Consider the following 27978-nt stretch of genomic DNA (forward strand, 5'->3'; position numbering starts at 1 on the left):
GTTCCGGCTGCATAACCCCCCTTTAAAAATTTTTTTCCACTTCAAATTTTCTAGGTTCGTCTATATATACCTGTTCATGTTAGCACTATGAATTAAAAATGTGGGTATCCTGTGGCCATTACTGCCACCGAATAGCGAAATGAAGTGTCCTGTCAGGCCGATCCAGTGGATCCACTGGAATATCAACCCTCGTCCGATTTTTAGAATAAGGGACCGCTCATTATTTATCTAGAGGGAGGGTACAAAATGATCAGAATTTCTGCATATCGTTGAATATATATATATATATATATAATGATTTTGTGCTTTATTAGGCAAGTTTATCTACTATTTATCTTTATAATACATAATGTTATACTCCAGTCCAATGAACCTGAATATTTTTGATACAGTGTATAAAGTTTTCACCTTCCTTGGTATTGTGCATGGAATACTATTATGAATTTAATAATGGGTGTAATATAAATATAGAAGCCTACAGGTGTTGCTAAAGAAGAAAATCAGTAATTAAAGATAGAGACTTTCATTGCCAGCGGCTTACAATTACAATATGATAATCTACTCAAAAATGGAGTCTAAAGCTAAAGCAGTCAAAGAATTAGAACTTCAAGTTAAAGAAAAGAAATTCAGAAAAAAGAAGCAGAGCTTCAAAAGTATGTTTTATTGACATGCACCTAATTTTAAAAACGTTGTCGGGTTCAAAAAAAGGCTATATCATCAAAGCTAAGACCGAAGGGGAGCATGGGAAGACAAACAATTATGCTAATTTCATGCATATTGCAGTTTTCCCTTCCTGTGCACATCTTATGCAACATGGCTTTGGCATGTTGTTAATCTACGTAAACCGAATTTGCTCTACTGTGCATTTTTACATGTCTATATATAATACACATTTCGGAGTACCCAAAATCCTTTTTGGTCTTAGCTTCGATGATATGACCTTTTTGAACCCAACTACATCTTTTCAATTAGGTGTATATAAATTATGATATATGTACATATGATATATATAATTATATATTTTTCAAAAAAGGCTTTTGAAGGTTTTGTTGCCTCTTGCATATCAAGCCTGAAATACTCTATGGTTGTGAATGAATCAGCAATTAGCCACAAGAATTTGAATTTTTCAAACCTTTTTTCCTTGTTTTTCAGGAATATTTTCAGACATATTTTCTTCTGTGCTGACATTATTGGGAAAAAAATTACAAAACATTTTTTTTTTTTTTTTTTAAATTTTTATTTTATTCTATTTTTTATTTTTTATTTTTTTACATGTTGTAATACAATTTTATTTCACATGGAAAAGAATGTGATTTTTTTTTTTTTTTTTTTTTTTTTTTTTTAAAGTGGAGTTCTAACAACATTTGAAAAGGTATGAGTGTATTTGTGGGGGGTTGGGGGTTGTATACAATTTCTTCAAATGGGAGGGGACTTTGAAAAAATCATCTTTCACAAAAAAAAAAATATCTCAACCTCCATCCCCCCCTCCTTTCCCTAGATAAATAGTGACCGGTCCCTAAGTGAACAAGTCTTGTCTGACATCACGCGCTTTGGCACGTTGCAAAGTAGTCTTGGGAATTCTAACTTGGTATTTAGAATTTCATGTTTATTTGTAGTAGTCTTGAGAGCAAAAATGTATTAATATAACTTCAGAATTGGCTTGAAGAAACTGCACAAATATAGTACAAAACTCCTGAACGAAATCAGAATGAGCCTCATTTATGTAACGAACAAAAAGGCATTAATTATTAGCAATGATCTTCGGATACAGAGAATACTGCTTTCAAAAGTTGAAATAAATTAATGTGTAGTTTGTCACAATGAGCCATTACACAACGAGCCATTACAATTAGAATTCTTGAAAATCCTTGCCACCTTTTAATTTACAAGGAATTCCAAATAAATTTGAATTTCTAATTCAGCTCAGTCTTGAATTACAGCAGTCAGCAAAACGGAGCATGCCTAGACATTAATTGTCAGGTGATAAGCTAACTCCGCCCCCTCCTAATAACATAGTAACTTTGATTGACAACTGCCATATGCTTCCTATAGCAGAAGCCCACAAAGGTCTACTGGGTAATGTCCTGTACACCTATCAATCTATGAACACGTCATTTAAATCCATATCTTGGTATTATTGCACAACCTTGAAATTTTGTCGAGCAGAAGACGACAAAAAAAACAAATGTATTTTATGAGCGGTATACCACAGGTAACCAGCTAATAATTTTATTCAGAAGAGTTCAAGCGTGTTACTTGATTACACATGTGCTCTCTTGCATCAAACTTTGGAGAATAAGGCCTCGTCCCAGAGGAGGTTCCACTAGTATCCCAGAATGCATTGTGTTTGATACTATATTATCACTTTTTCATGACGTCATCACTTTGGTTTGATCGGCTTAGAGTGCACAACAAGATGGCGGTGTTCAGACTCGGCAAATGCTTTTCAAGATATTTCATTATTGTATGTTCATTGTGTTTCAAAAGATGATTTTTCTGTTTGTGTACAAGGCCTTGAAGGAGTACAAGTCGTTTTAGACTCGTTCACGTCAGTGTTTTGGAGAAATTGAGAGAGAGACGTGTCGCTCTTGTTCCAACAACAACGAGTGACAACTCTTCGATTGATTACTTGTTCAATAACGTCCGTAGCCCAGCTCTTATTCGCCTTACTTAAACATTTAGTATAGGAGTAAGTAAGGTTTATTAAACATTTTTGTTTTGTATAAAATGGGCTAAAAATATCACACCTTTTACGAGTGGCGTTTGTGATAGATTCTCGTAAATATACTTCAATTGTGACTGTCCAAAAGACTATAAATCATGGGTCACTTTTGGTCATTTCAAGGTTTTGCTTTTCCTAAATATCTGAATTACACATAATTGTTGCTTAAACTTAAAATACTCAAATATATAAAAAGCAGCATTTACTTGATGTACCATATAAAATCCAATATGACATCAGGTATGACACCGCGTGACAAAGTGAACTCGAGCGATATAACTCTTACAATTGGCGTAAATCCAAACAAATACGTATGTAGATTAAGAGTATTATTAATAAACAATACAAGTTCATGAGTTTTTACCTCGTACAGGTCACGTAACAGCTGCTACGGAAAGTGCAAGTCGCACACCGCTACACACGAGTAGAAAGCGACGCCATATTGGAAAACGAAACTCGCAAAGTAACTTGGGATACTAGTGTATCCTCCTCTGGCCTCGTCCACACTATGCCGGATAAATTTGTGTAAAGGTTCTAGATTATCTCGAGGACTATAGTCAAGATGCGTGACGTTCAAGTTCTAGATTATCAGTTTATTCAGAGTTCAGTCAGTCAATGATTTCACAATTCCACGCTGCAGGATTAATTTCACGAGTTCAGGTTTTCACGATTTCAGGTTTTCACGATTTCAGGTTTTCACGATTCGCTAGAATGACAATTGCAAAACCTTATATGAGAATATATTCTGTCCAAGAAAAACGGAATCAATATACTTACACATATGTGCTGTCCTGAAGATAAAATCATTCGAATTCCGGATTCATTTTTTAAGAACAACAACTTGTCTACTCTTCCCTATATCAACTCTGTCCCATTCCCACGAGCTCCTTCTCTCTCTCTCTCTTCCACAGGGAACCCACTTCTATCATGCATAAGCTATAACATTCCGCCCCCTATGAACGGTCTATACTAAAACGTTCATACTATAACAGTTTCGACTAAATTATAAACGCAAAGTCTGAGTCTCTTGGTTCAAACGTCATCTTCATCTTCGGCTTCCAGCAAGCATAACTTGTGGATTGGACGTCGGTAGCTGTTTTCCTTAGTCTTCACTTCTACACTTCGAACCAAACCATCACTTCCTGGAAACACCTTAGTAACTCTGCCTAGCGGCCATTTGTTCCTTGTAGGGTTTTCGTCAGCTACCAGCACCAAATCATCAATCTGTATGTTTCTCTTTGGTTGTCGCCATTTTTGTCTCTCTAGTAGTGAGGGTATATATTCTTTCAGCCATCTCTTCCAGTAATGGTTGGCTAACAACTGTGCTTGTCTCCATCGTTTCTTGCTGTATTTGTCCGATTCGTCTATCATCTCAGAGGGTAGGTTGGTGGTTGGACGGACGTTCAGGAAATGACTCGGAGTTAACGGTTCGTCATCATCAGGATTCGGCGGATTTCGAGTTAGCGGTCTGCCATTGGAAATGCGCTCCGCCTCGGTAAATACGGTATGTAGCACTTCTTCGTTGACTGTCTCTTGTCCCATTATGGCTTTGATGCTTCTCTTGACAGTTTTCACAAGCCGTTCCCATACACCTGACATGTGTGGGGCTCCTGGTGGGTGAAATACCCATTTGCATCCGCGTTCCATCAGCTCCCCCGCAATCTTGCGGGAGTCTATCTCTTTAATGGCTTCCTTGATTTCTCTGTCCGCCCCGACAAAATTTGTTCCATTATCCGATCTTATTTCTTTGACGTGACCTCTTCGGTTCAGGAACCTTACCAAGACCATGATAAAGTCGTCAGTTTCCAGCGATTTTGCGACCTCTAAGTGGACGGCGCGGGAGTTCATGCACACGAAGATGACTCCCCATCTCTTCTCGGTTACTCGTCCTCTTCCTCTCTTGATATGGAAGGGTCCAAAATAATCTACCCCTGTGTAGGTAAATGGTGGTTCATATGGGGTTAAGTGAACTTTTGGTAGCTCACCCATTTCTTGGTTTGTCGTTTGAGGTCTCTGTTTCTTGCAATCGATACATCTTCCGAGGATGCTTTTTATGGCAACTCGTGCTTGGATCACCCCGAATTGTTCTCTCAGGAGGGCTAGCACTTGCTCTTGACCACAGTGTCCGTTCTTCTCATGCAAGTAACGTATCAAGATTGTCGTAACGTGACTCTTCCGAGGCAAAATTATTGGATGCATTGCGTCTTGGGAGATTGGTGCCTTAGCCAATCTTCCACCAACACGAAGTAGACCATCATTATGTAACTTTGGGCTTAGACTTGCTGTGGGGCTGTGTCCTTGAACTTGTTTCTTCTTCTTGAGGCTCTGCATTTCTTCGGAAAAGGCTTCACGTTGCACGATCCTAGCAACCTTCAATTTAGCGTTCTGCAGGTCTTCAGTAGAAATACGTTTCTCTTTCACGTGTCGGGACTTGATCCATTCGGTGAATTTGACAAGCCAGGCAACTCGGCGCAGGAGTACTATCCAGTTGGAATACCTCCTTGTAAGTTCCTCCACAGATGATCTGCGTTCAGGTACGGTCAGATAAGCTTCTTTCTTAACTTCCAGATCTTGTACGCTAACTTCTTCAAACTTGTTCTCGGGCCAGTTCTCTTTCGTCTTCCACAGAAACTCTGGTCCTTTAAGCCAGCGTTGGTTCTTGAGATATTCTTCAGTGTCAAGACCACGGCTTGCATCATCTGCAGGATTGTCCTTGCCTGGACAATGTCTCCACTGTTCGGGCAGTGTTTCCTCTCTGATTTCGGTCACTCTGTTTGCGACGTATGTTTGGAAACGTCGAGTTTCGTTTCTGATATAGTTTAGAACTATCATGGAGTCGGTCCAAAATGTTACTTGTTGGACATCAAGCTCTAGCTCTTTCCTCACTGTCTTGTCAAGACGCGTTGCAAGTACCGCTGACTGCAATTCAAGACGAGGGATGGTGAGGGTCTTGATAGGGGTGTTTCTGGACTTAGCCATCACAAATGAGCATTCGATTCTTCCATCATGATACTCGGCTCTCAAGTACGATACTGCTCCATACCCGACCTCGGATGCATCACAGAAGTGGTGAAGCTCAAGAGAAATTCTTTGTTCACTTGTTTGCGTAAAATAACATCTCGGTACGCATACTCGCTCCAGCAGTGGAAGATTCTCTTTCCAGGTTGACCATTTTTGTAGGATCTCACCTTCAAGTGGTTGGTCCCACTTATACTTCTTCTTCCACAGTTCTTGCATGATTCTTTTTGCAGGCAATATCACTGGTGCTGCAAAGTTTAGAGGGTCGAAAACCGCACTAATAGTTGAAAGAACTCCTCTCATTGTATTCGGTTTCTGCAATTCTGACACTTTAAACCCACAGGTGTCTGACTCGACATCCCAGCGTACACCGAGGGCTCTTTCTGTTGGTAATTCTTGGAGTTTCAGATCGAGGAAGGACGTGGCTCTCTTTTCTTCTGGTATCTCAGCTAGGGCCTCGCGGTCGTTACTGATGAACTTCGTTAACTTGAAGCCTCCTTTCATACACAGCTGTGTCAGTTGGTCAGCCATGCGCGTTGCAGCGTCCGCATTAGGTAACGACTTTAGGACGTCATCGACATAAAAGTTGTTCTTTACAGTGTGAACTGTCGCAGTATCGAAGTCGTCGCTGTTGTCATCCGCTGTTTTCTTCAGGGTTGAGTTTGCTGCACACGGCGAGTCTCTTGCACCAAATATATGAACTGTCATCACATACTCTTCAGGAGGATCATCAGCATTTCCACTCCACCATAAGAATCTTAGAGAGTCTTGATCTTCTTCACGTACTCCGACTTGATGGAACATGCTTTCGATGTCCGCTACAAGTGCAACTTTGTCTTCACGGAATCGCATTAATACGCCAAGCAGACTGTTCGTGCAGTCGGGTCCCTGAAGCAGATTCTTGTTCAATGACGTACCTTCATGTTCAGCAGCGGCGTCGAAAACAATACGCACTTTTCCTGGCTTGTTAACGTTCGTAACTCCGAAGTGAGGTAAGTACCATGTTCGCGGTCCAATCTGCGAAGTTTCTTCAGCGGAGAGTTTGCGCGCGTATCCTTTCTCGATGTAGCCATTCATGGTGTCACGATACACTTCTTCGAACGCTCGATCCTTTTGAAACCTTTTCTTGAGGCTCAACAGTCTCTTTTCAGCTTGCTCGCGATTGTTTGGCAATTTCACATCATCTTTCTTCCACAGCAGTCCGGTCTCGTAATGTCCTTCTTTAAACACTGTTGTCTCTTCAAGCTTCGCTACTGCTCTCAGATCTTCTCTTGAAAGCACCTCTTTTTCTTTGACATCCTGTCTTGTTCCGTAGTCATCTATCTTCCAGAATCTTTCTATCTGTTCACGTAACTTCAGGTTTTCTATGTCAGTAAAGTGCAAGTCAAGTTTCGTTCGTTGTGTTTTTCCTTCAATAGTACCCGTAATGACCCACCCAAGGGGCCCTCTCTGAGCCTGGAGCTTACAGGTAGGTTCATCAGATTTCCGTACTTCAATTATCTCGTGTGCTTCGTCAACATCCTTGCCAATCAACACAGATACCCGTGGGACTTCTACTTCCGGTACTTCAATGTCTATCAGATGAGGGTACGCATTTCTGTTGATATTGGAAGGCAAGAGGTCTTCAAAAATGCTGAATTTTTGTGATATCAACCCTTCCTCTACTGTGATTGGTTGTCCTTCGCCATCGGCAGACTGTATCTGGAACTCAGCCAGTTGGAACTCTTCTTCTTCTTTATTCATCAGCGTATTGACCGATATTCTTTTCTTTCTTCCTTTGAGTCCTATCATCTCTGCCACTTCGGCGTCAACTACGGTGGCGCGGGACCCGTTGTCCAGGAGTCCATACGTCGTTATCGCACTTCCATCCAGCGCGGAGATCTTTATCGGTACCACGTGCAGAAGAATACTTTTGTCTGTATTTCGTACGTTGGTTGCGTACTGGTCGGTTTTCCTCTGTTCAGGAGCAGGCCTCTGGTCGTTACTCGGTGGATCCTTTCTTTGTTCCCTTTCTTCAGCTTTCTTGTCGACTGGGGCTGCTTTCGGTCTGGGAAAGTTGTGTAGTAGCTTGTGGTGGCGTCGCTCACTTCCGCATCCACAGTTCTCGTTCGATTTGCATTGTGTTCTTAAGTGTCCCGCTTTCAAGCAAACATGACACAGTTTATTATTCTTCACGACGTTCCATCTGTCCGTGATGTCTTTCCTTGCAAACTGTGTACAATGTAGAAGGTCGTGGCTTCCAGAGCAGCAGACACAGCGACCCGGCGTACTTGCTTTTTCTGTTTTACTACCGGCTTGATGCGCTTCCTTAGGTCTGACGTCGGTCGTGAAGGTGGCGGTTTTCAGCGGAGGTTGAGCTTTCATTACCTTGTGAGTGAATCTCATTGGTCTAGCAGTGTTCGTTTTCGATTCACTGTTCCGTGATGAAGTTGTAGTGACAAAGGCGGGATCGTTCTTGATTGCTGCTTGTCTTTTCACAAATGCCGCAAGGTCCTTAAACTTCGGTGACATCCCTTTCTCTCTGATGAAGTACAGGGTATCTCCCCACCTTGCTGATAGGTAGTTTGGCAACCTACTTACGATCAGCTTCAGGTTCGACGTCGTGCTTGCTTCAATTTCGTATTCTCCTTCCAGCTTCTTCGATGCTGATTCAAGTTGTTCTGCAAAGTTACGTAGTCCTTTGTTGTCATCATGGGCTAACTTTGGACCAATGGTCAGTTTTTCGATACATGCGGCTGCAACCGCGGATGGGTGTCCGTATCGTTCCTCTAGCAGCTTCACAACATCGTCGTACTTGCATCTAGACGCTCGTTGAACTACTTCATACGCTTCTCCGCAGACAAATTTCGGTAAGAACTCCAGTTTTTGTCCGTCGGTCAATAATCCGTCCTCTAAATTGTCTTTCAGGCGGCTTCTAAGACTGGGGAAGTCGTCAGCATCTCCGGAGAACTTTACAGGCTGCATGGCTTGCAACATGTTCAACTTCAGCATAATTGCATTGTGGGTTGTAGTTTCTTGTAAGATGGATTCTTCTCTTCGAGATCTCTCAGAATGGTATCTTTCGTCGGCCATAACGCTTTGGGCGTGGCTCTTATCAGCGCTTTCTTCTTGCATGTTGTACCTCTTAGGAACATGGGAGTTTCTCCAATATTCATATTCGTATTCTCGTTTTATTCTCTCATCGCGGTCATCCGGTACATGGATGCGTGTGGTTTCGTTCACGACCCAATCAGTGGTCTGGTCTTCCTTTGTCAAGGGGGTGCTTGTGTAAAGGCATGGTCCACGTGGTAATTCTAGATCGGACTCTTCATCCTCTGACATAAATTCGGCTTCCTTTTCTGCTATCTTGGCTTCAAATCTCAGTTTTCTTACTGTTTTTTGCTTCTCTAGTTCAATGTCTATCTTGCGCTTTTCCATTTCCGCTTCCAATTTTGCTATTTCTTCAGCTTGTTCTGCCATCATTTTCTTCAATTCCGCGTTTTTCTGTAGTTCTCGTTTCTTCGAAGAGCTCAGCGATCTAATTTTCGACTTAGTAGACCCCCCTGCGTAGGAATATTGGCTTATTGTCTCATTATCTCTTTGTCGGCGAACTGGCGCCTGCTCGTCTTCTCGACATTGTTGTGCCTGTCTCAAACGCTCGCATGCGGCATAGGCACACTTGTGATAATTATCTTTGGCATGTTCGTGTTGTTGTTTTACTCGTAAAAGTTCTGTTTCACTTACATCTTCCTCGATGTAAACACTGTATTCACTTCTGTACAAATCCCATGCAAGTTCTAATTTCTTTAAATAATCAACAATTTTTTCGGCTTCGAAGCATCGTTCCACGTCTCCAACTTGGTCGACAAGTCTTGACAGGTGGGATAAATATCCCGCCAAGGAATGTCGTCTTTGTGTAATCCGTTCGGCTTTACGGCCTTCGAAATCTTTCATATTTTCTTGAATAATTCTCTTACCTCTTCGGGTTCCAAGATCCAACTCTCGCTCAAGTTGTCTCCCATATTCAGACGGTCCTTTTATCATGTTTTCAAGTTGTTTTTCTAATTCGAGGATTCTTTCATGTTGTTGTTCGATGGTCAAGTTCGGGTTTTCTTCGGCATTCATCTTGTGTTTTCTTTCTCGATCAGTTCGTTCAGATTTGACGATATGTCGAATTTTGTAAAGGTTCTAGATTATCTCGAGGACTATAGTCAAGATGCGTGACGTTCAAGTTCTAGATTATCAGTTTATTCAGAGTTCAGTCAGTCAATGATTTCACAATTCCACGCTGCAGGATTAATTTCACGAGTTCAGGTTTTCACGATTTCAGGTTTTCACGATTTCAGGTTTTCACGATTTCAGGTTTTCACGATTCGCTAGAATGACAATTGCAAAACCTTATATGAGAATATATTCTGTCCAAGAAAAACGGAATCAATATACTTACACATATGTGCTGTCCTGAAGATAAAATCATTCGAATTCCGGATTCATTTTTTAAGAACAACAACTTGTCTACTCTTCCCTATATCAACTCTGTCCCATTCCCACGAGCTCCTTCTCTCTCTCTCTCTCTTCCACAGGGAACCCACTTCTATCATGCATAAGCTATAACAATTTGAATCCGAATTTTCACACTGAAACCGAAAAAAAAATTTCCGTCCACACTAATGCTAGCCGGCGTTTTCAAATTGTTCCACTCTGGAGACCGTATTCGAAAAAATTCGTTTTCGGTGAAGAATTGTTCTGGATTCGCCCGGACTAGTGTGGACGAAATAGAAATTCGGATTTAAATTTATCCGGCATAGTATGGACGTAGCTTAATACTTCAAGGTTTTTCCTAACAATATCATAGATCGCTGAGCTTAAAACAATCATTATTTTGCAGTTTTTACCTTGGATTCCGCTAAATGAAACCTCAATGAAACAGTCTGTTTGATGAGGCCGTAAAATTCAATACATCGTACAAAATATAGACAAATTACCGACAAACATCGCAAAATCTCTAATAAAGCATTAAAGCATAATTCATTTGGGTTATTTAAGTTTTTTCAAGCAATAAATCGTTCAACTTGAAGCTAAATTGTTGAGAATGAATCCCGCCAAAGCATAGCGACAAGCAACCGAACTCTTTACGGTCAATTCAACTCTAAAATATTGCTTTAGATAAATCAATTAAACAATAAATGGCTAAAAAAATAGTTAATTTACCTTTAGGATGCTGTATGAGCCCTTAAAGATCCATATTTGAGAAAGAAAAGAAGGATTTTTAGTCAGAAAATATTCACACGACATCTTTTCACCTAGACTGCTCCTCTGATACCACGTGACTGCCTAGTTTACATGTCAACACAAACCAACACCACAGGGGAGGGGAGGGGATTAATTCATTGCTCAAAGAAACTTCGCGTAACTTTTTAACCCTTTTCCCAGTGAAATTAAAATATTTCAAACAAACGATTCCAGTTATCTTTCACCCATCACAATACAACAATTATACATCTATATTTATTTTATCCTTATGAGAAACTAAGCTATTTTTAAAAAACTAAATAATTTCCTTCAAATTTTCTTCAAAAGGATTATTTTTCCTGGTCATTTTACCGCTTTACCACATTTTCGGAACATTTTTCGCTCACACGAAATACCACATCATTTATTATTTTCTCCACACAACGCCAAGCTCACATATTGATTCTTGCGAAAGGAGGATCACCGGACAACATGCAGAAAACTTCATAGACTTTTTTTTTTCATTTTATTCCCATTCTCTTTTCAATTGCTTTAATTCGCTATATTCGTTTCAAGTTTTACTTTTCTACTCCATTCATTGCTGTTCTTGTTTTCTGTTTGTTTTGTAGTGTTAATATCTTCTGTTCTAGAAAAGATTGTTCGCGCTTATTTCGTCATCCAGCATAACTACATAAAGTACCTAAAGTTTTGAAGTTAATTCTGTCTACGGGCATACCACCAAGAAAAAACCGGTTCTCGTCCGATCACCGAAGTGAAACTCGGTAGGGTCACCCTAGTACTTGGATTAGTGACCAGCTTGGAATAACTGGTGCTGTAGACTTCTTTTCATTTTATTCCTCTTGACTTTTCAATTACTTCATTTCACGATATTCGTTCAAATTTTAATTTTCACTACTCTACTAACTGCTGTTCTGGTTTTCTGTTTGCTTTTTTTAGTGGTATTTTCATCCGTTCTATAAAAGTTTCCAGCCGCTGAAATCGTGATGCAGCATAAAGTAGCATTAGTTGTGAAATCTCTTCTGTCTATGGCCATACCATCGAGAAAAAACCGGTTCTCGTCCGATCACCGAAGTGAAACTCGGTAGGGCCAGCGTAGTACTTGGATGGGTGACCACCTGGGAATAAATGGTGCTACAGACTTCTTTTCATTTTATTCCCCTTGACTTTTCAATTACTTCATTTCACTTTATTCGTTCCACTTTTAATTTTTACTACTGTATTCATTGGTTTTCTTGTTTTCTTTTTCTTTTGATTAGTGGTATTTTTTTCCGTTCTAGAAAAGCTTGTAGTCGCTGAAATCGTGATGCAGCATCAAGTAGCATAAGTTGTGCAATCTCTTCTGTCTACGGCCATACCATCGAGAAAAAACCGGTTCTCGTCCGATCACCGAAGTGAAACTCGGTAGGGCCAGCGTAGTACTTGGATGGGTGACCACCTGGGAATAAATGATGCTGTAGACTTCTTCTTATTTTATTCCCATTGACTTTGTGATGGCATCATTTCAAGTTATTCGTAGAATTTTAATTTTTACTACTCTATTCATGGCTGTTATTGTCTTCTTTTTGTTATTTTTGTCCCCTTGACTTTTCCAATGCTTCATTTCACTTTATTCGTTCCACTTTTAATTTTTACTACTCTAGTCACTGGTTTTCTTGTTTTCTTGTTTTCTTTTTCTTTTTATTAGTGGTATTTTTGTCCGTTCTAGAAAAGCTTGTAGTCGCTGAAATCGTGATGCAGCATCAAGTAGCATAAGTTGTGCAATCTCTTCTGTCTACGGCCATACCATTGAGAAAAAACCGGTTCTCGTCCGATCACCGAAGTGAAACTCGGTAAGGCCAGCGTAGTACTTGGATGGGTGACCACCTTGGAATAAATGGTGCTGTAGACTTCTTTTCATTTTATTCCCATTGACTTTGGGATGGCATCAATTCAAGTTATTCGTTCAATTTTAATTTTTACTACTCTATTGATCGCTGTTGTTGTCTTCTTTTTGTTATTTTTTTCCACTTGACTTTTCCATTGCTTCATTTCACTTTATTCGTTCGACTTTTAATTTTTACTACTCTATTCATTGGTTTTCTTGTTTTCTTTTTCTTTTTCTTAGTGGTATTTTTTTCCGTTCTAGAAAAGCTTGTAGTCGCTGAAATCGTGATGCAGCATCAAGTAGCATAAGTTGTGCAATCTCTTCTGTCTACGGCCATACCATCGAGAAAAAACCGGTTCTCGTCCGATCACCGAAGTGAAACTCGGTAGGGCCAGCGTAGTACTTGGATTGGTGATCACCTGGGAATAAATGGTGCTGTAGACTTCTTTTCATTTTTTTCCCATTGGCTTTTGGATTGCATCAATTCTCGTTATTCGTTCAATTTTAATTTTTACTACTCTATTCATCGCTGTATTTGTCTTCTTTTTGTTGTTTTTGTCCCCTTGACTTTTCCATTGCTTCATTTCACTTTATTCGTTCCACTTTTAATTTTTACTACTCTATTCATCGCTTTTGTTGTTTTCTTTTTTTTTTTTAATTGGTGGTATTTTTTTCCGTTCTAGAAAAGTTTGTAGTCGCTGAAGTCGTGAAGTGGCATCAAGTAGCATAAGTTGTGCAATTTCTTCTGTCTACGGCCATAGCACCGAGAAAAAACCGGTTCTCGTCCGATCACCGAAGTGAAACTCGGTAGGTCCAGCGTAGTACTTGGATGGGTGACCACCTGGGAATAAATGGTGCTGTACACTTCTTATCATTTTATTCCCATTGACTTTTGGATTGCATCATTTGTCGTTATTCGTTCAATTTTAATTTTTACTACTCTATTCATCGCTGTTGTTGTCTTCTTTTTGTTATTTTTGTCCCCTTGACTTTTCCATTGCTTCATTTCACTTTATTCGTTCCACTTTTAAGTTTTACTACTCTATTCATTGGTTTTCTTGTTTTCTTTTTCTTTTTATTAGTGGTTTATTTTTTTCCGTTCTAGAAAAGCTTGTAGTCGCTGAAATCGGGAAGTGGCATCAGGTAGCATAAGTTGTGCAATTTCTTCTGTCTACGGCCATACCATCGAGAAAAAACCGGTTCTCGTCCGATCACCGAAGTAAAACTCGGTAGGGCCAAGGTAGTACTTGGATGGGTGACCACCTGGGAATAAATGGTGCTGTACACTTCTTTTCATTTTATTCCCATTGACTTTGGGATGGCATCATTTCAAGTTATTCGTTCAATTTTAATTTTTACTACTCTATTCATCGCTGTTGTTGTCTTCTTTTTGTTATTTTTGTCCCCTTGAATTTTCCATTGCTTCATTTCACTTTATTCGTTCAACTTTTAATTTTCACTACTTTGATCTTTTGTCTACGGCCATACCAACGAGAAAAAATCGGTTCTCGTCCGATCACCGAAGTGAAACTCCGTAGGGGAAGCGTAGTACTTGGATGGGTGACCACCTAGGAATAACTGGTTCTTTAGACTTCTTTTCATGTTATTCCCCTTTAATTTGGGATGGCATTAATTCACGTTATTCGTTCAACTTTTAATATTCACTGCTGTTCTGAGTAGATATGAAATGACAGTTCTGCATCAGGTGCCACCGGTGCGAACCGGTGCTCTCCCCCAGACCCTAATCCGGGCCCGTAACAACGGTGACGTATTCTATAGTGAGGTTCCAATCCTGCACCCGGTGCCACCAGTGGGAACCGGTGCTTTGCCCCATACCCTACTCCGGACCCGTAATAACGGTGACGTCATGGCTATTCTTACTACCCCGTGTTTCTAGCCATGTCTATTCTTAGTTTGCTGGATTGCACCACATCCTATATTTTACGTCAAAGTTTGATCCTAATAAAATGTTCTAATTATTCATAAAATATAGTTTTTCTGTCACAAAGCCTATTGTTAAAGGATTAGACTCTTTTTACTTTATGCTTTTGTTTCACCCTAATTGAGTTCTGCGAAGTTGACTCATCGAAAAACAAACAATTAAATGACTTGCCCAAGGAAAAAGAGCAAACACGTTTTTCAAAAATCTTTTTTTTAATTAAATTTATTCATAAAACGCTCAATGCATGTGAATACAAAAAAAGTTTAGTTACAGCTCTTTTCATTTTTTAACTAAGTATTATGTTTTGATTGTCAGTATATATTTGTTCAATAGAAACACCCGTCACTTGAAACAATAGAGGACTGTGTTCTGCAAAATTTGCGAGTCAAAAAAAACCTACTAGATATCAAGACCACGTTTGTAAACAATAGAAGACTCAACAAACACAGTGTTTTGATTGCTTTTCATAGTTCAGTCACTACAGCTAAACTCCGAACTACACATTTTGCCAGTCGGGTATCGACTTGGATATCGCTCTCAATCGTTTTTTCTACTTTAAAAAAACGTTTTTACAATCATAGGAGGCCATCAGAGTCTGCGTCAGAAAATAATTGAATCATTCGTCTTGCACTTCAGGATTTTGAGTCATAACAAGAGGTCTTAGCGTATTTGATTTTAAAGAAAGTGTATGCATTAAATTACAGTCTTCGCAACGATAAAACATTTGTTTTGTATTTTTGGCACTGATAACAAAAGGGTGTATGCAAACGTCACACACGACTAATTCGTTTTGAGGACTGTGATACGCTTCGTGCCAACAGCAATTCGGGCATTGTGCCACTGATATCTTTAAAAACGATTTGGGTTCTTGACAAGCGTGACACTCTCTTTCTTCTTCTTCTTCTTCTTCTTCTTCTTCTTCTTCTTCTTCTTCTTCTTCTTCTTCTTCTTCTTCTTCTTCTTCTTCTTCTTCTTCGTCCTCACTCTCCGATTCTGAGTCCTCGCTGTCAAGTTCCTCTTGGGATTCTTCAGCATCATTGTCACTTTCAGTTTCACTATTGCTAACACCCGTGTCATAGTTATCTTCTGGTTGCCTGGCAATCAGATCTGCCAATAGTATTTTGTTGCGAATAAGATTCTTGTCCAAATCAAGCTCTGCCAATCCACTGGTAAAAGTCTTGAGCCCTCTTGGGGCGTTAACTTCTGGGTTGTAAGGTAACAAAGCATACTCGATTAATTCTTTCATGTTGGCTAGTGGAATTCTACGTTGATGATGAGTCATTTCTCCATGGGAATTCCAATACAAAATATCTTTGGATGCTACCATGCTATGAAGTAAATCATGTGCCTTTTGTCGCGGTATGCTTTTAGGGAGCTGTCGTGCCATTCGATTGATTTCATTCTCATCTGATTTCGAAAATTGCTCCTCCTCGCTAGAGGAATCTTCGCTCAGCTCGGGTTCTGTAGATTCTTCTTCTGAAACTCTTCTTCTCTTCATGATGACCTCTACTAGTAAAATGAAGTTCTTGGGATTTGGCTGGGTTTTTTATAGCAGTAAAAGACTCAGAGCGCTCATTAGAGGAGGCAAGACCTCCCCCACCAAGCTCTCGCCTTTTTGAATCAGAATTTTTTTCTTGGCCTTAAATGGTATTGATCCATGAGCTAACTCTCTTATATCATCCTTGTGCGGTCTCAATCTTTCCTTTTGCCCTTCTGATATGGGAATTGTTCCTTGTAATAAATTATGACAGACCTCACACATTACATGAACTTGTTCGGGGGTGGCTGTTGCAAGCAAAACTTTTCTCTGATGCTCTGGGCATTTAGTCAAAAGATGTAAATAGCCAAAGTTATCACGAAGTAAGACAGACATGTTTTCTCTCGGGATGGTTTGTTCAAATGAAATGACAACGGAAAGAACCATCGTATTTGTTATACAACTGGTTGTTTACTATATATACTAGATTCTACACTAGACTCTACACTAGACTCTACACTAGACTCTACACTAGATTCTAAACTAGATTCTAAACTAGATTCTAAACTAGATTCTACACTAGATTCTACACTAGACTCTACACTAGATTCTACACTAGATTCTACACTAGATTCTACACTAGATTCTACACTAGACTCTACACTAGATTCTACACTAGATTCTACACTAGATTCTTCACTAGATTCTTCACTAGATTCTACACTAGACTCTACACTAGAGTCTACACTAGATTCTACACTAGATTCTACACTAGATTCTACACTAGACTCTACACTAGATTCTACACTAGATTCTACACTAGATTCTACACTAGATTCTACACTAGATTCTACACTAGACTCTACACTAGAGTCTACACTAGATTCTACACTAGATTCTACACTAGATTCTACACTAGACTCTACACTAGATTCTACACTAGATTCTACACTAGATTCTACACTAGACTTTACACTAGATTCTACACTAGACTCTACACTAGATTCTACACTAGACTCTACACTAGATTCTACACTAGATTCTACACTAGATTCTTCACTAGATTCTACACTAGACTCTACACTAGATTCTACACTAGATTCTACACTAGATTCTACACTAGATTCTACACTAGATTCTACACTAGATTCTACACTAGATTCTACACTAGATTCTACACTAGATTCTACACTAGATTCTACACTAGACTCTACACTAGATTCTACACTAGATTCCACACTAGATCCCACACTAGATTCTACACTAGATTCTACACTAGATTCTACACTAGACTCTACACTAGATTCTACACTAGATTCTACACTAGATTCTACACTAGATTCTACACTAGATTCTACACTAGATTCTACACTAGATTCTACACTAGATTCTATACTAGATTCTACATTAGATTCTACACTAGATTCTACACTAGACTCTACTAGATTCTTATATCTACACTAGAATCTTATGTAGACTAGAATCCCTGAATTCGTATATATAGCGCTCCCTATAGGAATTGGCCTCATTCTTCGAAAGACGCACGATGACACGGTTCTGTCCTATTTGCGAAAAGCAGCAAAAGAATTTATACACTCATTTAAGTCGAACTCATAAGTTGGACAATTCGCAACGAAAGTATTGGATCGGTCAAGAACAAATGCGAAAAAGCAGTCATCGATTCACTCCGTACCCATTGCCTCAAAATGTTGAGGATCACACGAAATGTGACAGGTTTCAGTTACTCCATCCGTTCACTGCTCTCGTAGCTGGAATGACTGGATCTGGAAAAACGGTCTGGGTTCAGAATTTGCTTGAACATGCAACAAAAGTCATAAATCCATCACCACAGCGTATTGTATGGAGTTACGCACAATGGCAACCTGCTTACGAACACATGTTAGCAACCATTCCCGGGATCGAGTTCGTGAAAGGCATACCCCACGATATTGACGAGGATGGTTATTTCGACCCCAAAATCAATAATGTGATTGTAATTGACGATCAAATGACAGAGACATCCAACGACAAGAGAATCATGAACCTATTTACCAAAGGATCTCATCATCGCAACCTCAGTGTTATTTTCCTGATGCAGAATCTCTACTTTCAAGGAAAAATCATGCGCACCCTGAGTTTGAATGCGGCTTACCCTGTTCTTTTTAAAAACCCAAGAGACAAACTACAAATGATGACATTGGGAAAACAAATGTACCCGGGAAAAACAGAACAGTTTGTGCAAAAGTACGAAGCCGCTGTTCAAAGACCTTATGGGTATCTTTTCGTGGATCTCAAACCAAACACACCAGAAGAATGCAGGCTTCGGACGAATGTTCTTCCCAATGATCTGCCTGCTTTGCAGACGAAGCTGTCAAAAACAGCAATATCGCAACTTGGTGGTGGACAGTCAGGTGTCACGCAATCTATTGCTAACTATTTCGAACGTCAAAGCTATTTACAATTGCCTATATTAAAAACAATGCAGAACTTAGAGGAGCAAATGACTAGCATTCTCAGGGATTCCAATACCCCTGCGGAACTAAAAATCAAAAGATATTCGCAGCTATACGATCGATATCTTAATCTACAACAGCAAATTCGAAGTGGTTCGCCCCACAGCTCAATGCTGGAAATGGTGCAATCACCACAGGTACCACCATTGACAAGTCCCACTCTCCCCACTAGTCTAACATCCCCAGAAAATGTTACTTCAACAAGTCTCACTGATAGCGGCTACACCACACCCAAAACTAAAACGCCTTCATTCCTAGAACGGCTAACCTCAAAAATTAGAACTCCTGCTCTGGAACTCAATCGAGCGAGAGCTTCAGCTTCACCGGAGGTTCCTTCCACTCCATTAAGAACCACGACTAGTCTTGATCAACCCTCTTCAATTGCCTCCTTATTCAGCACCCCCAAAACACAATCCCTGCCACCTCCACCTGATTTCCTACCAACTCCTCCATCAAGCAAAGAAAACTCTGTGAAGTGGATTAGCTATCAAGATTCAGATAAATATCTTGGTAAAATCTTAAAACCACCGCGACGATCAGAACGATTGAGAGCGATAGCCAAGTCGATACCTGACTGGCAAAATGTGTAGTTCGGAGTTTAGCTGTAGTGACTGAACTATGAAAAGCAATCAAAACACAGTGTTTGTTGAGTCTTCTATTGTTTACAAACGTGGTCTTGATATCTAGTAGGTTTTTTTGACTCGCAAATTTTGCAGAACACAGTCCTCTATTGTTTCAAGTGACGGGTGTTTCTATTGAACAAATATATACTGACAATCAAAACATAATACTTAGTTAAAAAAATGAAAAGAGCTGTAACTAAACTTTTTTTGTATTCACATGCATTGAGCGTTTTATGAATAAATTAAAAAAAAAAAAAAAAAAGATTTTTGAAAAACGTGTTTGCTCTTTTTCCTTGGGCAAGTCATTTAATTGTTTGTTTTTCGATGAGTCAACTTCGTAGAACTCAATTAGGGTGAAACAAAAGCATAAAGTAAAAAGAGTCTAATCCTTTAACAATAGGCTTTGTGACAGAAAAACTATATTTTATGAATAATTAGAACATTTTATTAGGATCAAACTTTGACGTAAAATATAGGATGTGGTGCAAACCAGCAAACTAAGAATAGACATGGCTAGAAACACGAGGTAGTAAGAATAGCCATGACGTCACCGTTATTACGGGTCCGGAGTAGGGTATGGAGCAAAGCACCGGTTCGCACCGGTGGCACCGGGTGCAGTGCATCATTTCACGTTATTCGTTCAATTGTAATTTTTACTACTCTATTCATCGCTGTTGTTGTCTTCTTTTTGTTATTTTTGTCGCCTTGACTTTTCCATTGCTTCATTTCACTTTATTCGTTCAACTTAATTTTCACTACTCTAATCTTCTGTCTACGGCCATACCATCGAGAAAAAACCGTTTCTCGTCCGATCACCGAAGTGAAACTCCGTAGGGCCAGAGTAGTACTTGGATGGGTGACCACCTGGGAATAACTGGTGTTGTAGACTTCTTTTCATTTTCTTCCCATTGACTTTTTGATGGCATTACTTCACGTTATTCGTTCAACTTTTAATTTTTACTACTCTATTCACTGCGGTTCCTTTTTTATGTTTGTTTTTTTAGTGGTATTTTCATCCGTTCTAGAAAAGCTTGTAGTCGCTGAAATCGTGATGCAGCATCAAGTAGCATAAGTTGTGCAATCTCTTCTGTCTACGGCCATACCATCGAGAAAAAACCGGTTCTCGTCCGATCACCGAAGTGAAACTCGGTAGGGCCAGCGTAGTATTTGGATGGGTGACCACCTGGGAATAACTGGTGCTGTACACTTCTTTTCATTTTATTCCTCTTGACTTTTCCATTGCATCATTTGACGTTATTCGTTCAACTTTTAATTTTTACTACTCTATTCATTGCTTTTGTTGTTTTCTTTGTCTTTTAATTAGTGGTATTTTTTTCCGTTCTAGAAAAGTTTGTAGTCACTGAAATGGTGAAGCAGCATCAAGTAGCATAAGTTGTGCAATCTCTTCTGTCTACGGCCATACCATCGAGAAAAAACCGGTTCTCGTCCGATCACCGAAGTGAAACTCGGTAGGGACAGCGTAGTACTTGGATGGGTGACCAACTGGGAATAACTGGTGCTGTACACTTCTTTTCATTTTATTCCCCTTGACTTTTCAATTACTTCATTTCACTTTATTCGTTCCACTTTTAATTTTTATTACTCTATTCATTGGCTTTCTTGTTTTCTTTTTCTTTTTATTAGTGGTATTTTTTTCCGTTCTAGAAAAGCTTGTAGTCGCTGAAATCGTGATGCAGCATCAAGTAGCATAAGTTGTGCAATCTCTTCTGTCTACGGCCATACCATCGAGAAAAAACCGGTTCTCGTCCGATCACCGAAGTGAAACTCGGTAGGGACAGCGTAGTACTTGGATGGGTGACCAACTGGGAATAACTGGTGCTGTAGACTTCTTTTCATTTTATTCCTCTTGACTTTTCCATTGCATCATTTCACTTTATTCGTTCCACTTTTAATTTTTACTACTCTATTTATCGCTGTTCTTGTCTGTTGTTTTTTTTTTTAGTGGTATTTACATCCGTTGTGGAAAAGTTTGCAGCCGCCGAAATCGTGATGCAGGATAAAGTAGCATAAGTTGTGCAAGTTCTTCTGTCTATGGCCATACCACCGAGAAAAAATCAGTTGTCGTCCGATCACCGAATTGAAACTCGGTAGGGCCAGCGTAGTACTTGGATGGGTGACCACCTGGGAATAACTGGTGCTGTACACTTCTTTTCATTTTATTCCTCTTGACTTTTCCATGGCATCATTTGACGTTATCCGTTCAACTTTTAATTTTTACCACTCTATTCATTTCTTGTTGTTTTCTTTTTTTTTATTAGTGGTATTTTCTTCCGTTCTAGAAAAGTTTGTAGTCGCTGAAATGGTGAAGCAGCATCATGTAGCATAAGTTGTGCAATCTCTTCTGTCTACGGCCATACCATCGAGAAAAAATCGGTTCTCGTCCGATCACCGAAGTGAAACTCGGTAGGGCCAGCGTAGTACTTGGATGGGTGACCACCTGGGAATAACTGGTGCTGTAGACTTCTTTTCATTTTATTCCTCTTGACTTTTCCATTGCTTCATATCACTTTATTCGTTCAACTTTTAATTTTCACTACTCTATTCTTCTGTCTACGGCTATGCCACGGAAAAAAAACCGGTTCTTGTGCGATCACCGAAGTGAAAGTCGGTAGGGACACCGTATTACTTGGATGGGTGACCACCTGGGAATAACTGGTGCTGTAGACTTCTTTGCAGTTTATTCCCCTTGACTTTTGGAATGTATCTTTTCACGTTATTCGTTCAACTTTTAATTTTTACAATTCTATTCATCGCTGTTGTTGTCTTCTGTTTTTTTTTTTTTGTCCCCTTTACTTTGCCATTGCTTCATTTCACTTTATTCGTTCAACTTTTAATTCACTACTCTATTTATTGCTGTTCTGGTTTTCTGTTTGTTTTTTTAGTGGTATTTTCATCCGTTCTAGAAAAGTTTGCAGGGGATGAAATCGTGATGTAGCATAAATTAGCTTAAGTTGAGCAATTTCTTCTGTCTACGGGCATACCATCGAGAAAAAACCGGTTCTCGTCCGATCACCGAAGTGAAACTCGGTAGGGACAGCGTAGTACTTGGATGGGTGACCAACTGGGAATAACTGGTGCTGTACACTTCTTTTTATTTTATTCCGCTTGACTTTTCAATTACTTCATTTTACTTTATTCGTTCCACTCTTAATTTTTACTACTCTATTCATTGGTTTTCTTGTTTTCTTTTTCTTTTTATTAGTGGTATTTTTTTCCGTTCTAGAAAAGCTTCTAGTCCCTGAAATGGTGAAGCAGCATCAAGTAGCATAAGTTGTGCAATCTCTTCTGTCTACGGCCATACCATCGAGGAAAAACCGGTTCTCGTCCGATCACCGAAGTGAAACTCGGTAGGGCCAGCGTAGTACTTGGATGGGTGACCACCTGGGAATAACTGGTGCTGTACACTTCTTTTTATTTTATTCCGCTTGACTTTTCAAATACTTCATTTCACTTTATTCGTTCAACTTTTAATTTTTACTACTGTATTCATTGCTGTTTTTGTTTTCTTTTTCTTTTTATTAGTGGTATTTTTTTCCGTTCTAGAAAAGTTTGTAACTTCTGAAATGGTGAAGCAGCATCAAGTAGCATAAGTTGTGCAATCTCTTCTGTCTACGGCCATACCACCGAGAAAAAACCGGTTCCCGTTCGATCACCGAAGTGACCAAAGGAAATAGAGAGCCTTCAGTCGCAGTCTAACCATTGATAGGGTGAGTATTAATGAGTATGAGGATTATATTTACATTTACATTTTCATTTAACAAATTACAAGCACGGCCTCTCTTCGAGTGTTAAGTGATCTGGTACAAATATTATACAAATATTATTAAAATACAAATACAGTTAAAAGGCCGTTATCTAAATTCCGCGGGATTTTAAAACATTCAGTGGAATTTTTAAAAAACCTGATAGCGTTTTTCATTCAATCGTTTTCCATATGATATCATATGTACGAACATTTGTTGGGGACGTACTAGTATAGGAATGAGTTGAAAGCAAATCCAAACCGAAAAGTGATTGATATAATATACCTTTATTCGTGGTGTGACAATGTTTTCCTAATTCAGCGTGACGAACCTCAAGGGGATTAATTTTCTTTTGTTTTTACTCTTCGAAAAATTCATGAGTATCCCAAAGGATACGAAAGGAATAACGATGATATCCCGACGAGTTTCAAAACAACAGCTCTTCTTTCCCCTAGAGGTTTGCCACACTGAATTGGGAAAACATTGTCACACCACGAATAAGGTTTATTACGTATTCGTGCACGATATCCATAACTGACCTTGCACGATGTCCAAGCTGATCGTTTACCGCATTACGAATGAAACTCATCTGATCGTGTTGGGTGCGAGATCGTACACGATTTCCCGAGATAAAAACATTGATTCAATGTGTTGTATCATAGCCTGCGAAGAAAATTCCGAAGAAAATTCCGAAGAAAATTCTGGATGTGACGCAGGCTAGTTGTATCACACTCAGAACTTTAAAAATTTAGCGGGAAATTTAGCAAGAATTTATTTTGTTTAAATGATTTACTTTCTCAAGTAAATAAAATAAAAGTGTCTCATAATCGTTGTAGTGCTTTTGGAAAAAGATATTTTTGAGTTGTTTGTCGGAAATATTTTATTTTCACTCCGAAAAATGTTACAAAGTCACTCTGAACCATGAATGAATCCCCTCCCCTCCCCCGTGGCGTTGGTTTGTGTTGACATGTAAACGAGGTAGTCACGTGGTATCAGAGGAGCAGTCGACGAGAAAAGTTGTGGTGTGGATATTTTCTGACTAAAAATCCTTCTTTTTATCCTCAAATATGGATCTTTATGGGCTCATACTGCATCCTAAAGGTAAATAACCTATTATATTAGACATTTATTGTTAAATTTATTTATTTAGAGCGATATTTTAGAGTTGAATTGAGCGTGAAGAGTTCGGTTGCTTGTCGCCATGTTTCTGCGGGATTCATTCTCAACAATTTAGCTTCAAGTTGAACGATTTATTGCTTGAAAAAACTTAAATAACCCAAATAAATGATGCTTTAATGCTTCTTTAGGAATTTAGCAATGTTTTGTGGTAAATTATCTATATTTTGTGCGATTTTGTTTTGATTTTACGGCCTCATCAAACAGACTATTGAAAACAGTTTTCGTTCGGCGTTTGATTTTTGTTTGCGCTTGGAATCTTCAATGAACTTCGAGTCAGACTAAAATACGAAATAAATACAAGTCATTATGAGAATAAGAGATATCATAATTCTCCAAATCCAAAGATCACTGCAAGTCCCTTGAGATCGTAGATTGAGAACTCGCCTAAAGTTCGTCTTGGAAGAATAGATAAACTTTTGTCGATCAAAGTTAGAAAGAGCTGCTGCCCATGACTCTTCAGCTTCACCTTCAGAGTCTTGGGAGTGAAGGGTTAAATAAATCATTTTTGGAGATAAAAACCCATTTTTTGCTGAGGATTTGGGCAAGCAAGCAATGAATCTTTACAAAATCCTGGTATTTTTGGTTTCATTGAGGAGATGGTTTCGAGGAGATATAACAATCTTGTTTTCACACAACAGTTTTCTTCGCTGCTAAAGCTTTTGACTCATTCACAATGGGCAGTTGCATTTTTAGTCCGCACCCCCCCTATTGAGGACATAACTTTTCAGTTCCCCCCTCCCCTGGATTTTCCAGTGCCCTCAAACCCCCCCTCCCCTGGATTTCCACTTAAATTTAATACCCCCTCCCCTGGATTTTCCAGTGCCCTCAAACCCCCCTCCCCTGGATTTCCACTTCCAAATTTAATACCCCCTCCCCTGGATTTTCCAGTGCCCTCAATCCCCCCCTCCACTGGATTTCCACTTCCAAATTTAATACCCCTCACATTTCTACTTAATTTTAACACCCTTTCCCTTATTTGACATAAAATATGTGTTTTGTCTTATTTAAAAATTTACCTTATTGGAAAAGTGTTTCAAATTATTTCCAAACTACATTCTTTTTGTTTTTCGACTGCTTTTACATACACGGCCTAGTTGAAAGAAGCCTCATAGGAAGAAAGAACTTATGTAATTTAGTGAGGAATTTAATAATTAAATTATTAGTGATTGACCCTAACCCTAAGGAATGTCTTGGTTATTAAAAAAAAGAAAGAGATCAGCTCCAGTGATTTATTTTGTCTTTTTAATACATTCCTTTCTCAGTAAATCACTAATTAAAATCCTCACTAAATTACAAAAGTTCTTTCTTCCTATGACAACCTTCTTGCAACTAGGTGTAACTTGAAACAGTTCCTTACGTTTATGTATGAAACTGAATTCTGCTAGATTGCAGCGCTTCTAATCAGATCAGAGATTATTTTTTCAATATGCAATTCAATGACAAGAATGATCTTTGTTATCTACCAATGGTCAGTTTGATTATCATCATCAAGAGAAATCTTACGCCAGCAAAGGACAGCCAGATCATCGTATTGGTTGGACAAGAGAACAGCAACATCATCGTAATGGTTGGACATGAGAACAGCCAGATCATCGTAATGGTTGGAGAAGAGAACAGCAACATCATCTTAATGGTTGGACAAGGGAACAGCCAGATCATCGTCATGTTTGGACAAGAGAACAGCCAGATCATCGTAATGGTTGGACAATAGAACAGCCAGATCATCGTAATGGTTGGACATGAGAACAGCCAGATCATCGTAATGGTTGGACATGAGAACAGCCAGATCATCTTAATGGTTGGACAAGGGAACAGCCAGATCATCGTCATGTTTGGACAAGAGAACAGCAACATCATCGTCATGGTTGGACAATAGAACAGCCAAATTAACGTTACAACGGTCTTCACTTTTGTACGGGCATCAGCTTCCCTTGTGACAAATATTCTGATATGCATATTGTATATACACTTTCCTCCTCAGCAAAATATACAATGTCTATTGTGTCATTTTCAATGGAAAAACCTTGGACTGCTGCAGAGTACCATCCTACTTTCCAACCACTATCTCCAATTTCTTCTCTTGACCACTTGACTTTCACTTTTTTCCCAACCACAAAGAATTGTTCATGGTCGGGAGCTTCAGGTTCTGGCATATCTTGATTAAATAGCGGCTTGGCTTGTAGCGTTTCACATTTATGTCTCCGACTTTCCTTTAAAATACTTAAATAATCATACAGGTGTCTTAACATTTCTAAATGGATATTGTTTATATCGACACTGTCAGGAACTGGAAGGAAGCTTTTATCTTTGATATTTGACGAGTGGGTCCTTTTTTTGAATTTGTCAGTTGGGTTCAATATTGCCATTCTCCTCTCCTCTAAAATAATTTTAGGAATTAGAGAAAGCATTCTTCTTATTTCGTCTTCATGGCTTTTAAAGGCAAGTTGGTATCGGTTTTGTCTCAGTAAGAATATCCTCAGGCACAGTTCTTCTTTGTTACCTTGGGTTGGTAAGCCATGATAGTGAAGAATGTACCTCAGCTTCGCTACAGGTAATTTTCTTAGACGTGGTATGGATGATGGAACTGTCTGAAAATCTCCATTATAGAGCTGTTCTTTTAATGGTGGCTCGTCTCTCTCTGACGTTGCAATTCGTTCCACTAAGTGGTGTTTCTGCCCTTTTGTTGAAAGACCCATCTTTTTACAAACATCCCTTAAGGTTGCAACATTTTTAGAGAACCGTTTATGTCTCCTCCACCGTTCCCTTTCTTGATCTTCCATCACCTCTGTTGATATTCTTTCCCCTTCCTCTTGAAAATATCTAGCAACCTCTTTTTCAGGAAGCCACACCAAAAATGATATTGCAGGAAAGACACTATCAGGAGGGTCACAATTCATCGCACTCATATCCAGAAGTCTCTCAGGTCTGAAGAGCCCTGGAGACTCGTCCCAGGGTCCGCAGATTATTTGATTTCTATCAAATGACAGATAATGAAGTTCTCCACCAGTAGCTAGCCATCTCATATAATCAGGAATTGGTTGCATTTCTTTTCTTGGCAGTGCTTCCCCTCGCCACTGTTCGTTTGGCCTGTAAAAGGTAGCCTCATACTTGTCAACCCAAGCAGTTCTAAATTGAGTATAATTATTATTAATCATCTGGTAGTCATCCAGATAGTTTCCTGAAATATTTTCCTGCTTCAAATTCCAAATTAGCTCAATGTCTTTCCAAATCCAGCTCTCCTCTATTACTTTGTATGACCAATCACACTCTTCTTTATTTTCTTCTGAAAGCGACAGAAAGTTTTTCAAGCGTTCCTCGTCGTTGAAGATATATTCTGATGACCTTATCCCCCTGTAGGCCTCCAACGCCTCCCCCCCATATTTCGCCTGGCTAAGGCAGGAAATAACATCATTTGTCATTGCTTCCATGTTCTCTTTGTGCTTGTTAGACCCAGGGTCTACTTGGCCTTGGTAAACTTTGTGAGCCGAAAATGGCCCGTGGCGAGATAGAGCCTCGTCCTCGATGGTGTGAACACGTTCAACGAAGTTTCTCTTGCTGTGATATTCCGCAAAAGATACTTGTGTAATCTTGTCAAGATTAAGAAGACATAAAAGTCTAACAAGGAGCATTTGAACCAGGGGACT

General features: G+C 39.3%; 1 protein-coding gene, 1 long non-coding RNA gene, 5 other non-coding genes and 11 pseudogenes across 7 annotated transcripts; 16 read left to right on the forward strand and 2 right to left on the reverse strand.

Moving 5' to 3' along the window:
* Positions 1 to 3300: 3300 nt before the first annotated feature.
* Positions 3301 to 4722, reverse strand: LOC148908621 (uncharacterized). The gene is made up of 2 exons (XM_089036058.1): positions 3500 to 4722; positions 3301 to 3428 (listed from the first exon to the last, which is right to left on the reverse strand). Exon 1 carries the CDS (start codon positions 4709 to 4711, stop codon positions 3755 to 3757), a length of 957 nt encoding a protein of 318 aa, XP_088892184.1. The 5' UTR covers positions 4712 to 4722; the 3' UTR covers positions 3301 to 3428; positions 3500 to 3754.
* Positions 4723 to 9951: 5229 nt separating this feature from the next.
* On the reverse strand, positions 9952 to 10278 carry LOC148908622 (uncharacterized). Its single transcript, XR_016120865.1, has 2 exons — positions 10167 to 10278; positions 9952 to 10095 (listed from the first exon to the last, which is right to left on the reverse strand). It is a non-coding gene; the product is annotated as an uncharacterized LOC148908622 (long non-coding RNA).
* Positions 10279 to 11673: 1395 nt separating this feature from the next.
* On the forward strand, positions 11674 to 11792 carry LOC148908623 (5S ribosomal RNA; annotated as a pseudogene).
* A 201-nt stretch (positions 11793 to 11993) lies between these two features.
* Positions 11994 to 12112, forward strand: LOC148908624 (5S ribosomal RNA; annotated as a pseudogene).
* A 201-nt stretch (positions 12113 to 12313) lies between these two features.
* Positions 12314 to 12432, forward strand: LOC148908625 (5S ribosomal RNA). The gene has a single exon (XR_016120988.1). It is a non-coding gene; the product is annotated as a 5S ribosomal RNA (ribosomal RNA).
* Positions 12433 to 12741: 309 nt separating this feature from the next.
* Positions 12742 to 12860, forward strand: LOC148908626 (5S ribosomal RNA; annotated as a pseudogene).
* A 301-nt stretch (positions 12861 to 13161) lies between these two features.
* Positions 13162 to 13280, forward strand: LOC148908627 (5S ribosomal RNA; annotated as a pseudogene).
* A 303-nt stretch (positions 13281 to 13583) lies between these two features.
* On the forward strand, positions 13584 to 13702 carry LOC148908628 (5S ribosomal RNA; annotated as a pseudogene).
* A 303-nt stretch (positions 13703 to 14005) lies between these two features.
* Positions 14006 to 14124, forward strand: LOC148908629 (5S ribosomal RNA; annotated as a pseudogene).
* A 6037-nt stretch (positions 14125 to 20161) lies between these two features.
* LOC148908630 (5S ribosomal RNA) lies at positions 20162 to 20280 on the forward strand (annotated as a pseudogene).
* Positions 20281 to 20480: 200 nt separating this feature from the next.
* On the forward strand, positions 20481 to 20599 carry LOC148908631 (5S ribosomal RNA). Its single transcript, XR_016120958.1, has one exon. It is a non-coding gene; the product is annotated as a 5S ribosomal RNA (ribosomal RNA).
* Positions 20600 to 20800: 201 nt separating this feature from the next.
* On the forward strand, positions 20801 to 20919 carry LOC148908632 (5S ribosomal RNA; annotated as a pseudogene).
* A 201-nt stretch (positions 20920 to 21120) lies between these two features.
* On the forward strand, positions 21121 to 21239 carry LOC148908633 (5S ribosomal RNA). The gene has a single exon (XR_016120960.1). It is a non-coding gene; the product is annotated as a 5S ribosomal RNA (ribosomal RNA).
* A 200-nt stretch (positions 21240 to 21439) lies between these two features.
* On the forward strand, positions 21440 to 21558 carry LOC148908634 (5S ribosomal RNA; annotated as a pseudogene).
* A 197-nt stretch (positions 21559 to 21755) lies between these two features.
* Positions 21756 to 21874, forward strand: LOC148908635 (5S ribosomal RNA). The gene has a single exon (XR_016121032.1). It is a non-coding gene; the product is annotated as a 5S ribosomal RNA (ribosomal RNA).
* Positions 21875 to 21960: 86 nt separating this feature from the next.
* On the forward strand, positions 21961 to 22079 carry LOC148908636 (5S ribosomal RNA; annotated as a pseudogene).
* Positions 22080 to 22379: 300 nt separating this feature from the next.
* Positions 22380 to 22498, forward strand: LOC148908637 (5S ribosomal RNA; annotated as a pseudogene).
* A 201-nt stretch (positions 22499 to 22699) lies between these two features.
* LOC148908638 (5S ribosomal RNA) lies at positions 22700 to 22818 on the forward strand. Its single transcript, XR_016121038.1, has one exon. It is a non-coding gene; the product is annotated as a 5S ribosomal RNA (ribosomal RNA).
* The last annotated feature ends 5160 nt before the right edge of the window (positions 22819 to 27978 follow it).

This window comes from Actinia tenebrosa, unplaced genomic scaffold (assembly GCF_029948245.1).
Source record: "Actinia tenebrosa isolate PJP-AT-01 unplaced genomic scaffold, QUT_ActTen_1.0 PGA_scaffold3__52_contigs__length_22856419, whole genome shotgun sequence".
Taxonomy (NCBI): domain Eukaryota; kingdom Metazoa; phylum Cnidaria; class Anthozoa; order Actiniaria; family Actiniidae; genus Actinia; species Actinia tenebrosa.

Bases quoted from the DNA above. Each gene is read 5' to 3' on its own strand.
- LOC148908621 (XM_089036058.1), bottom strand. From the start codon at position 4,711: ATGGGTGAGCTACCAAAAGTTCACTTAACCCCATATGAACCACCATTT.